Here is an 11,923-nt window from a genome sequence, read left to right as displayed (position 1 = left end):
GGCCATTTCCTCAAGTCCTGTCGCTGGTCGCTGCAGAGAAGAGATCAGTGCTTGCCTTTCCTCTTCTCCTCACGAGAAGTTGTAAACACGGGATGATGTCTCCCTTCAGTGTCCTCTTTTCCTGGCTGAAAAGACCATATCACCCCAAAGGAGTCGCAGTGTCTCCTGGGCGGGCGGCGAAGCCGCCTGCTGCGCTGCGCCCCCGGTGTGCGGGCACTGGGCTCGGCTGATGCCTCGCATTGAGGGGGTTTCCACGGGCATCCCGCTGCCACTTACGGACGGGAGGGGAGCACTTCCTCGGGAAGGGGCAAAGAACAGCAGGCAGGGACGGAGGGAAGCCCCTTGCGATGGCGACCAGCGGCCCGCGGCGCTCTGGGTGCAAAGGCGCACCGGGGGCTGGCTGCCTGCCCCGGCAGCACCGGGAGCGGGATCCGCGCTCCCGCGCACACCTGCGGCACCGCCGCCGGGCTTCGGGGAAAGCCGCGCCGCCGCCTCCGCCCGGGCACCGGCCAGCGGAAACTTTCTCCGCGCTCCCTCGTAAACACGGCCCGGCGTCCTCCCCCGGACGCTATTTCGGAGCAGCGCCGTGTGCTCCGGCCCCGCACCGCCTCCCTGCTCTGCCCTGCCCGCTGGGAGGGCGGCCGCGCACCGCTCTCACCTGCAGGAAGGGGTCGGGAAGCGGGGGGCGGCCGAGCCGGGTGACCGAGCGAGGCGGGCAGGGAAGGAGGGGAACATCCCGCTCCCTCCTCCACGCCGCTGCCGGCAGGGGAGCGGGGCCCGCCGGTGTCCGCGCTGCGGGCGGGGCGGGACCGGGCCGCCGGGATATTAATAGCCGTGTCCGGGCGGGCGGAGGGCAGAGCCGCGGGCACCATGCAGGGGAACGGGCAGCAAGCGGGGAAGGGCCACGAGGACCACCTGGACGGGGTCGGGGCGGCTGATGGCGGGCTGCAGACTGCGGCTGTGCCCATGCTGCCGGCCATGGAGGTGGCTGAGGAGCCGGAGAAGCCTCCGGGCGGCAAGAGCAAGGATCCCAACACCTACAAAGTGCTGTCCCTGGTAAGGGCCGGGCTGCCGCGGGGCCGGGCGGGCGGACCGACCTGGCTCTCACCTCGCCGGCGGGGGCGTGGGGAGCGGTGCGGCTGGCAGGTGTTTCGCCCATCTCCAAGCTTCGGGAGATGGGGACGAGCCCGTGGCGAAAGCTTAGAAGCCTCTCGGCGGGGTGGGAAGAGGGAGACTGCCTTCGGCAGCACGGGCTCCTCGGGATGCCCGGGACAGCAGTGCTACGGGACGGCTCCGCTTCAGGAGTCAGCCTCGGGCAGGAGCGTGGCACTTGCGAATAGACAGCGACCTGCCTCACAGAGGGATTCGTAACTCTTGATTTATTTTACTCTTTTGATGATAGTCAGCGTTGAATCTTTAAATTTTTTTTTGTGGTGTCAGTGGTTGTCTTGTCTTCCATCATGTGGTTTTAGCTGTGTGCTGTAGGGGGGACACCAGAGAAGACAAAACCTGGTTAAAGTAGGAAAATATGGCTAGAAAACCTGAAAAGAGTTCAAAAACCGAAAGGACAGAGGAAATGTAAAAACTTGCCTTTCTCCGAATTTGAGCTACCGTGGGTTGAAAGTTTGTCTCCAAGTGCTGCTGGTAGGCACTTCTGGCCCTTGTTCAGAAGCCCCAGCAGCCAAAGCCATTGTTAGCAGGTAGGTCACTTTCCAGTTTTAGCCACGCTCCTGTATTATAATTATCCTCCCCATAGAGATGTGAAAATAAGACCTTCCAACAATCATTATGAGGCTAAAATCATTATCAAGGTGAAGGAATTGTGGTGTTCTTGGAAGGAAGCTTTAGTGGAATTGCAGCAGATGTCACTATGTGTATATATGCATAAGTAGTCCTTTTTCAATACATTGAAGCATAAATGTCAAGGTGCTTATCCAAATTTACTGATATCTTTGTAACCTGGCTACCATTTCAAATGATTCATCCACCCATATCATTGTGACTTCAGGTTGGTCATACTTTCTGACGTAGCAGGAGATGAATTATGTTTCTAAGTTTGTCAGAATATTATAAGAAAAATATGTAAATTAATGCAAAGGTCTGTGGTAGTTTCCATGCAGAAGCTTTTTTAGCAACTTTTCTAATGAGTTGTCCCTGTAAATAAAGGTTGTGGTTAGTAGCTTGCTTCACTACTTCATTGTTTTCTGGGGAGGTTAAGGTTGTGCCATAAAAGCCGCTGCAGCTGGATGGTGAAAACAGCTCTTTTCAGGCTTAGAAATTAGATACTAGTAGTGGGAGATACTGTTATCCTATTCAAAACCTATTGAATAACATTGTTGTCTTGAGCTTTTTAGGCTCTAATGCAACAGAATTATTAGAGATGCATAGCCACTTAGAGACTGGACTTGAGCACAAGTTAGTGTTTGCAGTTACTTATTCTTCTGAATTAAGTTCTTATTCTCCAAATGCCATTCATTGAGAACTGGCAAAAATTTCCTCCTGTGCTCATGAAAGTGTCAGAGGGAAATAGGTAATCTATATAGAAATAATTAAAAAATTCTAAATATTTTTGGCCATGCACTATTTTTTGGGTGACTGCAAACACGGATATAGTGTACGATATTCAGTGAGAACTTGGAAAACTTTCTAAGTACTGCAGGTGATACTGGATTGAGTGAAACAAGAATGTATTTAACCTAAACATGTCAGAAAGGGGCAAACTGGAGTTGGAAATGCTAGTTTATTCTTTCTCAGAAACCAATGTATTTATAAAGCATTGATAATATCCAAATATAATAAAGAAGTGAGTAGACTTACCTCCTTGGTGTTTGTAGTTTTTTAGTAATGTGAAACTATTAAAGTGTCCAGATGTAGGTAAATCTCATTTGCCTGCATTTATCCTAGCTGTATGTGCTATTGCTTCCTTTATTTATGTAGATAAAAAAACCCCACAAACAACTACTTTCAAGTGAGATTATGTTGAAATTTTATAAAAACTCATTAATGACTTTCTGCTGATTAAAGAATACTTGAATCAGTCTTCTTATTTTTCTGGAAAGCTCAAACTAGACTGCATTCTCCTTTTCCTTCACAAGAGCCACCTGCAGATGTCTGTGCAGTTTATGAACACAACCTCAACATTCCCAGCTCTTGTCCACGAGCCAATCTTACCCTATCACAGAGCAGATGTTGCTGCTACACAGGGAGGCTTCCACAAGTGGTGGAATTTACTAACCCACAGTGCTTTCCTAAGCATTTTAAGCCGCCTTTTTATTTACTGTCTTGCCACTTTTTTGAGCTCAAACTGCTGTCCCTCAAAGCCCACTGAACTGTCTGTCTGTAGTCTCTCCAAGCTGTTGTGTAAGTGAGCAGTATGCTGCTGCCCAAGAGCAGCATAACCTTTGCTTACGTTTGAGGTTTTCCCACTTGCCAGGAACTCAAGCATTGCATTTTGGTCTGATTCATTCATTCCATTAAAATAAATTTTTTCCATGCCAGTCTAACAGCTGAAACATTGAGAGAAATAAAAGAAATAATGTAAGAGAATGTTTCTTTCCAACAGCTTCAGGCTTTTTTTCAGAACTGGAAAACTCATTTAAACTGACACTTTTGTTAGAAAAATTCTAAAGGAGTTTTGCAGCTTGAGAAATCCTAAGTAGAAAAAAAAAGTCACAAAAAAAATCGAGGTAAGGTCCAGACAGAGACATTGAAAGTGTCTTAGTCTCATCGAAAGAGTAACTCAAGCATTTCAGAGTGCATGAAGATAATAAATTGTGAAGTTTAAAAAAAATGCTGTGAAATACACTTAATATTTTTATAGTCTGGGGTTTTTTCCCCCTTTTTTCATTAAGACTGTCCAGTCTTTTTTATTTGTTTGGGGTTGTTTTTGAGGCATGTCCCAAAAACGAACCAACTTCCAGCTTTGGGCAGGAGATTGAGCTGAAAACCTCTTCGGGTCTCTTCTAGCCTTATCATATCATAGAATGGTTTGAATCTGAAGAGATCCCTATAGATCAGTTTCAACTCCTCTGTCATGGGCAGGGACACCTTCGCTAGGCCAGGTTGCTCAAAGCCCATCTAATCTGGCCTTGGACACTTACTGGGATTGGGTATCAACAGGTTTTTTGGGCAGTCTCTTCAAGTGTCTTGAGTACCTTACAATAAATAATTTCTTCTTAATGTTTAATATAAACATACCTTCTTTCAGTTTAAGGCCATTTCCCCTTGTCCTATCACTACGTGCTCTGTACACAAGTTTCTCCAGCTTTTTCATTGGCCTCTTCAGGTACTGGAAGGTGCTATAATGTCTTCTCAGGGCTTTCTTTTCTTTAGGTTGAATAGCCCCAAATCTCTCCACCTGTCTTCACTGAAGAGGCGGTCTATCTCTCTGCTTATCATTGTAGCCCTCCTCTGGACTTGCTTCAGGAAGCTTTAAGAATCCCTCTTATGCTGAGGGTGCCAGAGCGGGGTGTAGCACTCCAGGTGGGGTCTCACAAGGGAAGAGTAGAGGGGCAGAATCCCCTCCTTTGACCTGTTGGTCACACTTCTATGGATACAGCCTAGGAAGCAGTTGGCCTTCTAGGCTGTGAGTGCACATTGACAGCCTGTGCCCTGCTTTTCATTTACCAGCAGCCCCAAGTCCTTCTCTGCAGGGCTGTTCTTAAGGAGTCCTTCTCCCAGTCTGCACTCACCTCAGGGATTGCCCTTACCCACGTGTAGCACCTTGCACTTGTTGAACTTCATTAGGTTCTCATGGTCCCACTTCTCAAGCTTTTCCAGGTCCCTCTGGATGGCATTCCATTCTTCTGGTATGTCAACTGCACTACTCGGCTTTGTGTCATCTGCAGACCAGCTGGGGATGCTGGGTCACGCTGAGCTTCTCATCCGCTAACAGCCCCAAGTCTTTCTCCTCAGGGCTGCTCTCAAACCATTCTGTGCCCTGCCTTTGCTGGTACTGGGATTGTCATGCAGGACCACACACTTGGCGTTTGCACAGTCCCACCTCTCAAGCTTGCCCAGGCCCCTCTGGATGGCATCCCTTCCCTGTTGACTTCATTACACACCTTGGTGTCATTGGCAGAGTTAGGGTGCCTTGATCCTGCTGCCCATGTGGCTGACAAAATGTCAAACAGTGCTGGTCCCTATGCTGACCCTGAGGAAGGCACTCCTCACTGGTTTCCACTGACACATCAAGCCCCTAAGCATAGTTCATGAGTGTGCCCATCCAGTCCACTAAGTGGTCCCCCTGTCAAATCCATGTGTCTCCAGTGTAGAGACCAGGATGTCATGCAGAACGTGCCAAATGCTTTGCACAAGTCCAGGTAGATGATTTCAGTTTTTATTCCTTCCTTCACCACTGCTGTAATCCCATTTTAGAAGGCCACCACATTTGTCAGGCACAATTGCCCCTTGGTGAAGCCACAATAGCTATCACCTATCACATTCTTATTTTCCATGTGCCTTAACATAGTTTTCAGGAACATCTCCCTGATTCTGTAAATCTGGTTTCAGTCATCTCAGTCATCCATTGGCTGCTAAGTTAAGCTTTTATGAATCATAACCCCCCGTTTATCATAAATAAATTAGACCATCTCTGCCCAAGGGAGAATTTCTGTTGCCAGTTCATATTTGCCATTGCTGCAGTCAGCAGAGAGTCTAAGTGTAGAAAAAAAGATCTATCGGATGTCAAGATATTCTGTAAGAGTCCTGAAAGGTTTTCACCACTTCATTTGAAAATAACCCATAGCTGCTGACTTTGTGCTCAGGCAGGGAAATATGGGTGTGCTATGTCAGGATTTTGGAGACAACAGTAGGTCTGTCTGGTTTTGTTGTTTGGTTCTTTTTTTTCCTCCACATAGATGAAGATGTGGGAACAATCTTCTCTTACAAAGTTGTTGGGAAGATTGTATGCCTGTTTGGTTGTTTTCTGGCTGATGGTTTTCCTACTAAAGAAGTTTGAAGGTATCAAAATATTAGCATAGATTAGTACTTTAAAACAAAATTAATGATGCATATCTATATTCTATTTTTTCATAAAAAAGACAGAATAGGTATTTAATTACCCAAGCCTTGTGATTTGGACCATGGTTATTGACTTCAGCTGACTTCAGTGTGGGAATTTTTATGGGCATCAGTCAATTCTCAAGCATTGAATTGAAGGATGCTGTTGTCTGAATCCAAGAGGCCTGGGTGCCATGTTGAGTCTTTAATCTTTTTTTGGCCCTCAGCAAACCATTCCGTTTCAGCTTTTAAATTTTTAAACACAATGAGTAGCTAAAGAGAAAAGGAAGTAATAAGAAAGTGTAGTATTTGCATTTTTGAATAAACTCAGTGAGCATAGCCTTATCCCAGTTCTGCTGTGTAATGGCATATAGTCAAATCAACCTATATAAATGCTTTCTAATATGGTAATATGTGGATACAAGCGGTTGCTTTTGTTCCTAGAATAACAAGAAGCATAGTGTTGTTATAGCTACTTCCAAAAAATCCATAATCTAGCCTGGCCATGTATATTTCATTTCACTGTTTAATGCTGGTAAATGGGTCAGTTCTTGAACTTCCTTCTGGCTGAAATATGTTTCCATGTTGTGAGGTATCAAAATTTGGTAGTCTGCTTTTTGTTTTTTGAGGGGCTATATTCAAGAGGTGCCGAGGTAAATAATGGCTTCTTTATCAGCCCTGGTCTTTGTTTTGGGAAAATGGACAAAGGATTCAGGGCTGAAGATGAGGCTGTGATCGATATTGGTATACTTAGTAAAGACTTATAATGAATAGCTGAAATTGTTTTACTTGATCTTAAAGGTATTTTCCAGCCTAAATGATTGTATGAAACCTGATTTGTCCTACATTCTTCTCATACTGCTTGTGGTTCTGCAATTATTTGACACTCCTTATAATCTTGATGCTTTACAGGATTTCTTCACTTACTCTTTAAGGTCATTTTGTCTTTCTGTGCAAGTTAATATTGCTGTCATGGTGGCAGTTGTAACAGTATCTGCCAAAGAAAAATGGATGTGAATATAGGTTTACTTGGTATGTTTTGTGGTATAATCAGTACCCTGTAGAAGCCACCCCCTCTGCACTCTGTTCTTGTCACAACTCTCATGACAGTAATCTAAACTGGAACAGCTTTGGCTTTATTCTAGAAAAGGGACTTCTGGAATAGGAAGAGCATGAAGATGGCTCAAGGCCATATTTTCAGATTCAATTTTGCTTTTATTTATGAGTCAAGTGCAACTTGTTTGGAAAACAAATTTTAGTTGGCATAATTACTGACAGTTTCTTTCCTTTCTATGCAGTCACACATTCATATGTGGTTGCCACTAAAGCAGATGACGTGCGGTGGGCTTTGTTCTGTATTCTTAGTCTGCTGCGTTGAATAAAAGAATTGTGTTTGAAAGTACGTTTACTTTTTTGTCATAACATGAGTTTTCAGTCCTGTTTTCCTTACATTTTTACAAAAATCTACTTGCTGATTAAATAGCAGAGTCAGCTGCTATCTGCTTTTTGTCAATTGAACTAGAAGTTTTATTTCCCTTTCTTTTTGGCTAGCATGTTGTTGCACTTTAATTTTTCTCTAAATTCTCCCACGATCTTAAGTGCAGTGAAAAAGGTAACAGCTGAGCTAAAGCTTTGATAACAACAGCTCAAGTGCTAATGACTTCCAGGAGAGAATGTACCTACACAGCAACAAATAAGAAAAATATTTTAGATTCCAGCTGACTAGGTGACAGATGCTAACTCTTCTGTCTTTTGGTATGTTTTTGTTAAAAACACATGCTTGAATAGTTTTGGAAGGTATTTAGAGAGCTATAGTATGATGATGTTTTCTGCTGAAAATTCTCTGCTGAGTGAAGAGTTATCACTCTCTGGTGAACTCTGTGAAGGCTTTTACAATACATTACAGCGGCTCAATCTACCTTTAAAACATTCTTGTCCTTTGAATGGCCTTTGGTTGCAATAGCACACAATAGCAGTCCTGAGGACATTCAATAGAAAGAATGAGAGTAGACCTCCTGTGAGCCTCTTTGAGAAGAAAAACAATAATGCCTATGCATTTTCCTAGTAAATTCTTTTACCTCTGGAAAAGTTTTGGGTGTTATTTACAGCATTTTCATCCACTGACTTCAGAATTATTTAGTCACCTCCAGTGATTTACAGCAGCCAGGACCTGAGAGCCCCAGCGATTCTCCGCCTGCTGGCCTCTGCAAGTGGAATGTAGATCAACAGAAGCAAGTCTTTGTAGACTATAAAAATATTTACAAATGTGGAAAGAAGAGATGCCTGGTGCAAGAAGGAGGTGGCTCACTTGGTTCAGTGCTGATTTACTTTTTTTTTTTAGGTGATTTACTAAAGTGTTACCTAAGTAGCTGTGCTGGTGTGAGTGAAGTATCTACCTCCTTTCAATTTATTAAATTTTATTAAGTAATGCCTGCTTTTGATTAAAACTGAGCTGTTGGCAAGGGGATTATGCTGGTTTAAAAATAATTTTTATAAGCATGAGTAAGTGTTCCGCTGCCCCTTGCAAGTGTAGATAAGTGTAGGTTTTTTTTTTCCTTTGTACAGTATGCTGTCTGCATTTTTAACAGGGTCCTTTTAGAGTCATAAGGTGACAATATTCTTGATTAAAATTCGTAATTTATTATTGTGTTCTTTATATTTTTGCAGGTGAAATTCTTTCTCAAAGATATTTTAGTGTTAAGGTTCAGGTCAGTAATCATCTATTCTAGGTGCACAAAACAGTGAAAACATAGCATGCCTTTTGCAGATCCCAGTGGTTTTGGAAAATTCCATGGGTTTTCTTAATACTGGCATTACAGACCCTGTCTAGACATCATCCCTTCATGGATACGTATGACACAACTGTGAGAACCAATTGTGGAGATTAGGATGGAAAAACATTATTTTGCATGGTTTCCTTGATAATTGCATAGTTGATAATGGATGTGTCTTAAACCTTGGAGTGACAAGTTTTGTTGGCCATGGAATACCAGGGATGAAGGAAGGGAGATGAAAGCAATTGGGCACATGGCAGGCAAAGAGTGAGGAAGATCAACAGAAATAAATGTAATTCAGAATGATAATTCCTTAAAAGAATTTGCCAAAGAAAATACAGAATAGAGGGAGGAATGGGAGAGGTGGACAGAGCTAGAGAGGAATGAAGAGAAAGGGGCAGTAGCATTAACTGTGTAAAGGAGGACTAAAATATGATAGGAAAGGTGGCAGTATCTAAGGCCAGTGAGAGATTTCTTTTGTTTCAGTAGGACCTGTACTGCTGAGGAGTCTCTTTGGGATCAGGTGTGTGTAGTCTGCATGCTTTGCCGACTCCAGCCCTTCCAGCAACTCCCCAAAATTACTGCTGAGAAATTCTCTTCAGCTGCAGCTCTAGAGATGAGTGAGGGAAAGGATTCTCATCTCTAACCATGCTATCATATTTCCATTTACCCAGCTCAAAATGAAAGGCTTTTGAAATAAAAGGCTTTTGAAATGTTCTCAGGATTGCAGTTTTCCAGACTTTCAACCACCTATTCCCAACCATTATAATTGTTTACAAAACAAAGCTTTTATTGCTTCCTCCCACGTAAAGGAAGCAGTGATGGGACAGAGATTCATCCCTAGATGACAATGTTTTTGTGATTCCAAAACAAACATTCTAAAAATTATTTTTAAACCAAAAAAGGACACTTTCTTCTCTGCAGTTGTTACTGTGTTGCTTTAAAAACCTTTTCTCAGATGCTATATTAGAACTGAATCTGACAGTTTGTGCTAGTAGCCTCATAAGCTACAGATCATAAAATGTTAATTTTCTACTTCTGTGTATTACAAGGCCAAGTTCTTTAATTTTACTTCTCTTCCTATTAAATGTTGGATTCCCATATTCTTTCTTAATGGCACCTTATTCTCAATTCTTGCTTTCTTTTTTCAGTGGAAGAATACAGGTGAGAGAGAACAGGTAATGTTTCTTCCTATGGTTTAAAAAGGCACATTAAAACTTCAAGGCAGTGTTCTGTTGACAGTGTGGTAGTAGTGAGAAAATTGAATTTGGTGCTTGCTGCAGGATGCTAAACAAGGTCCTTGCTAGTAAACAAGCATGCATGCAGCTACTTGTCTTTGTATGGATTAAAAAAAAAATAAATCTTTATGTAGCAGGCTGCAGTATCTCCAACCTGACCTACCTGTATGTAAAGCAGGCCAGGTAAAATTAGTAACCTGCTTTCTGTGGTGAGGTTTTCTTAACGAGTCAGAGAAAGGTTTGGGTTGGAAGGGATCTTAAACATCATCTAGTTCCAACCATCCTGCTGTGGACAGAGACACCTTCTACTAGGTCGCTCAAAGCCCTGGCCAACTTGACCTGGAACACTTCCAAAATGTCCAAAACCTCTCTTGACAGCAGAGATATGTTGCAATGTAGAAAGAAGCAAAGTAAACTGGTTCATCTTTAGGGTGCAGCCATGAGATGCAGTGAGTATCTGGATCTTTAGAAATAGTTAGAATATTCTTCATCATCTATAGAGTTGATAATCTTAGGGCCTTTTCACCGACAATAGGTCAGCTACTCATGTAATAACTCTTGCTGTGCCTAGTCAGGACTGCTGCTGCTGGCCAGTATTAGCTGCTCCTTGTTGTTCCAGCAGAACATTTTGCCATTTGTGTGGATAATATCCATGTGACTGAAGTCATTCAGGCTCAAGATAAAGCTTCAATTCAAAGCCTTAAACACTGAGCTGCAATTGCATGAGGTTCCACTGTGTTAGATTTGGCTGTCCCAGAACACTGTCAAATGTTTAATGTGTAAACTTACTGCTTTTGTAAAAAGTCTTTATTAAGTGTTAAAGAAGGAAAGAAAGAATTAAAAAAAGGAGGGGGAAGCTTTAGTGTTTTGCAGTAAAATATTTTTAAGACAGAAATTTAAGCTAGTGGGACTAAGGTTAAGAAAACAAAGGATTAAATGTAGTGAGTTAAGAGTTTCAAGATCTTAGAATATAATTGCATTTAGTATTGCATTTTATAGTATTTTGTACCCAAAAGAGTACTCATATGCCTCAGTGAACATAATCCTTTTGTTTTTGCTTATTGGAATTATGTTCATAGAAGCGTAAAACTGACAACCTGGAATATAAGAAAAAACTGTGATTTTATTACATTTGGTGCCAAAAACCCAGAAATTATTTGTGAAAATTTTAGTGAAGTTTTACCAGTTTTACATTGAGAAGTATTATAATGCTGTCACTTTTGAGTGGGTTTTATGTAGGTTTTATTTCTCATTAATTTGGTGTCATGATTAAATTCCTGTATTACCTACACTGAAGCTCCATAAGGGAATATTAACAGTCCATTTAGTGGCATTGCAATGTGTTTTCTGTACAGGGATGCCTTAGGTGGCCAAAGTCCCATAGGTCATAGGTCTAGGTAGCTATTTGAAGATATGGGGATAAAGCTGTTACAAGTAGAGTAGCTGTGGATTTTGCTTGTTTTAAAGCATGTTTGTACTTACATCTCAGAGGACATTCTACTCCTTGATCTTAATAGCAGGGCCTGGTGGGAGCAGAGGAGCAGTAAATCTTCACATTGAAATAAAATGTTCTCAACCTGGATTTTAAAGAAGAAATTAATCCATTTGTAATTTAATAGTAACAATAACAATAACAACAACAACAACAACAACAACAATAATAATAATAATAATAATAATAATAATGTTAAAAGGACAATAACAGATCTTGCCTTCTCCACTGGTTTTGCTGGGCTTTGACATCTTGCTTTTGAAGTGTCACCTACTTCCCTGTGCACAAGCTCTTATCTAGGTGATATTTTATATGAGGGATTTCAAAGGTCCAGAACAATTTATATAGAAGACAACATAGTTGATACTGATGTAACAGAAAGTGTTGATGCTGCACGTGTTAGTATTCTGATTGAAAAA

At 42.3% G+C, this 11,923-nt stretch overlaps 1 protein-coding gene across 1 annotated transcript in view; it reads left to right on the top strand.

Annotated features, from left to right (window-relative positions):
• Nucleotides 1-823: 823 nt before the first annotated feature.
• Nucleotides 824-11,923, top strand: part of ENPP1 (ectonucleotide pyrophosphatase/phosphodiesterase 1) — a 48,656-nt gene continuing 37,556 nt past the window's right edge. Inside the window, exon 1 of the mRNA XM_021540693.2 lies at nt 824-1,056. Within this exon, the coding sequence (XP_021396368.2) occupies nt 871-1,056 (186 nt within the window). The 5' untranslated portion in view covers nt 824-870. The remainder of the gene's footprint in view (nt 1,057-11,923) is intronic.

Source organism: Lonchura striata, chromosome 3, assembly GCF_046129695.1.
Source record: "Lonchura striata isolate bLonStr1 chromosome 3, bLonStr1.mat, whole genome shotgun sequence".
NCBI lineage: Eukaryota > Metazoa > Chordata > Aves > Passeriformes > Estrildidae > Lonchura > Lonchura striata.
Note: the sequence above shows the minus strand (reverse complement) of the source record. Positions and strands in the feature narration are given on the sequence as shown.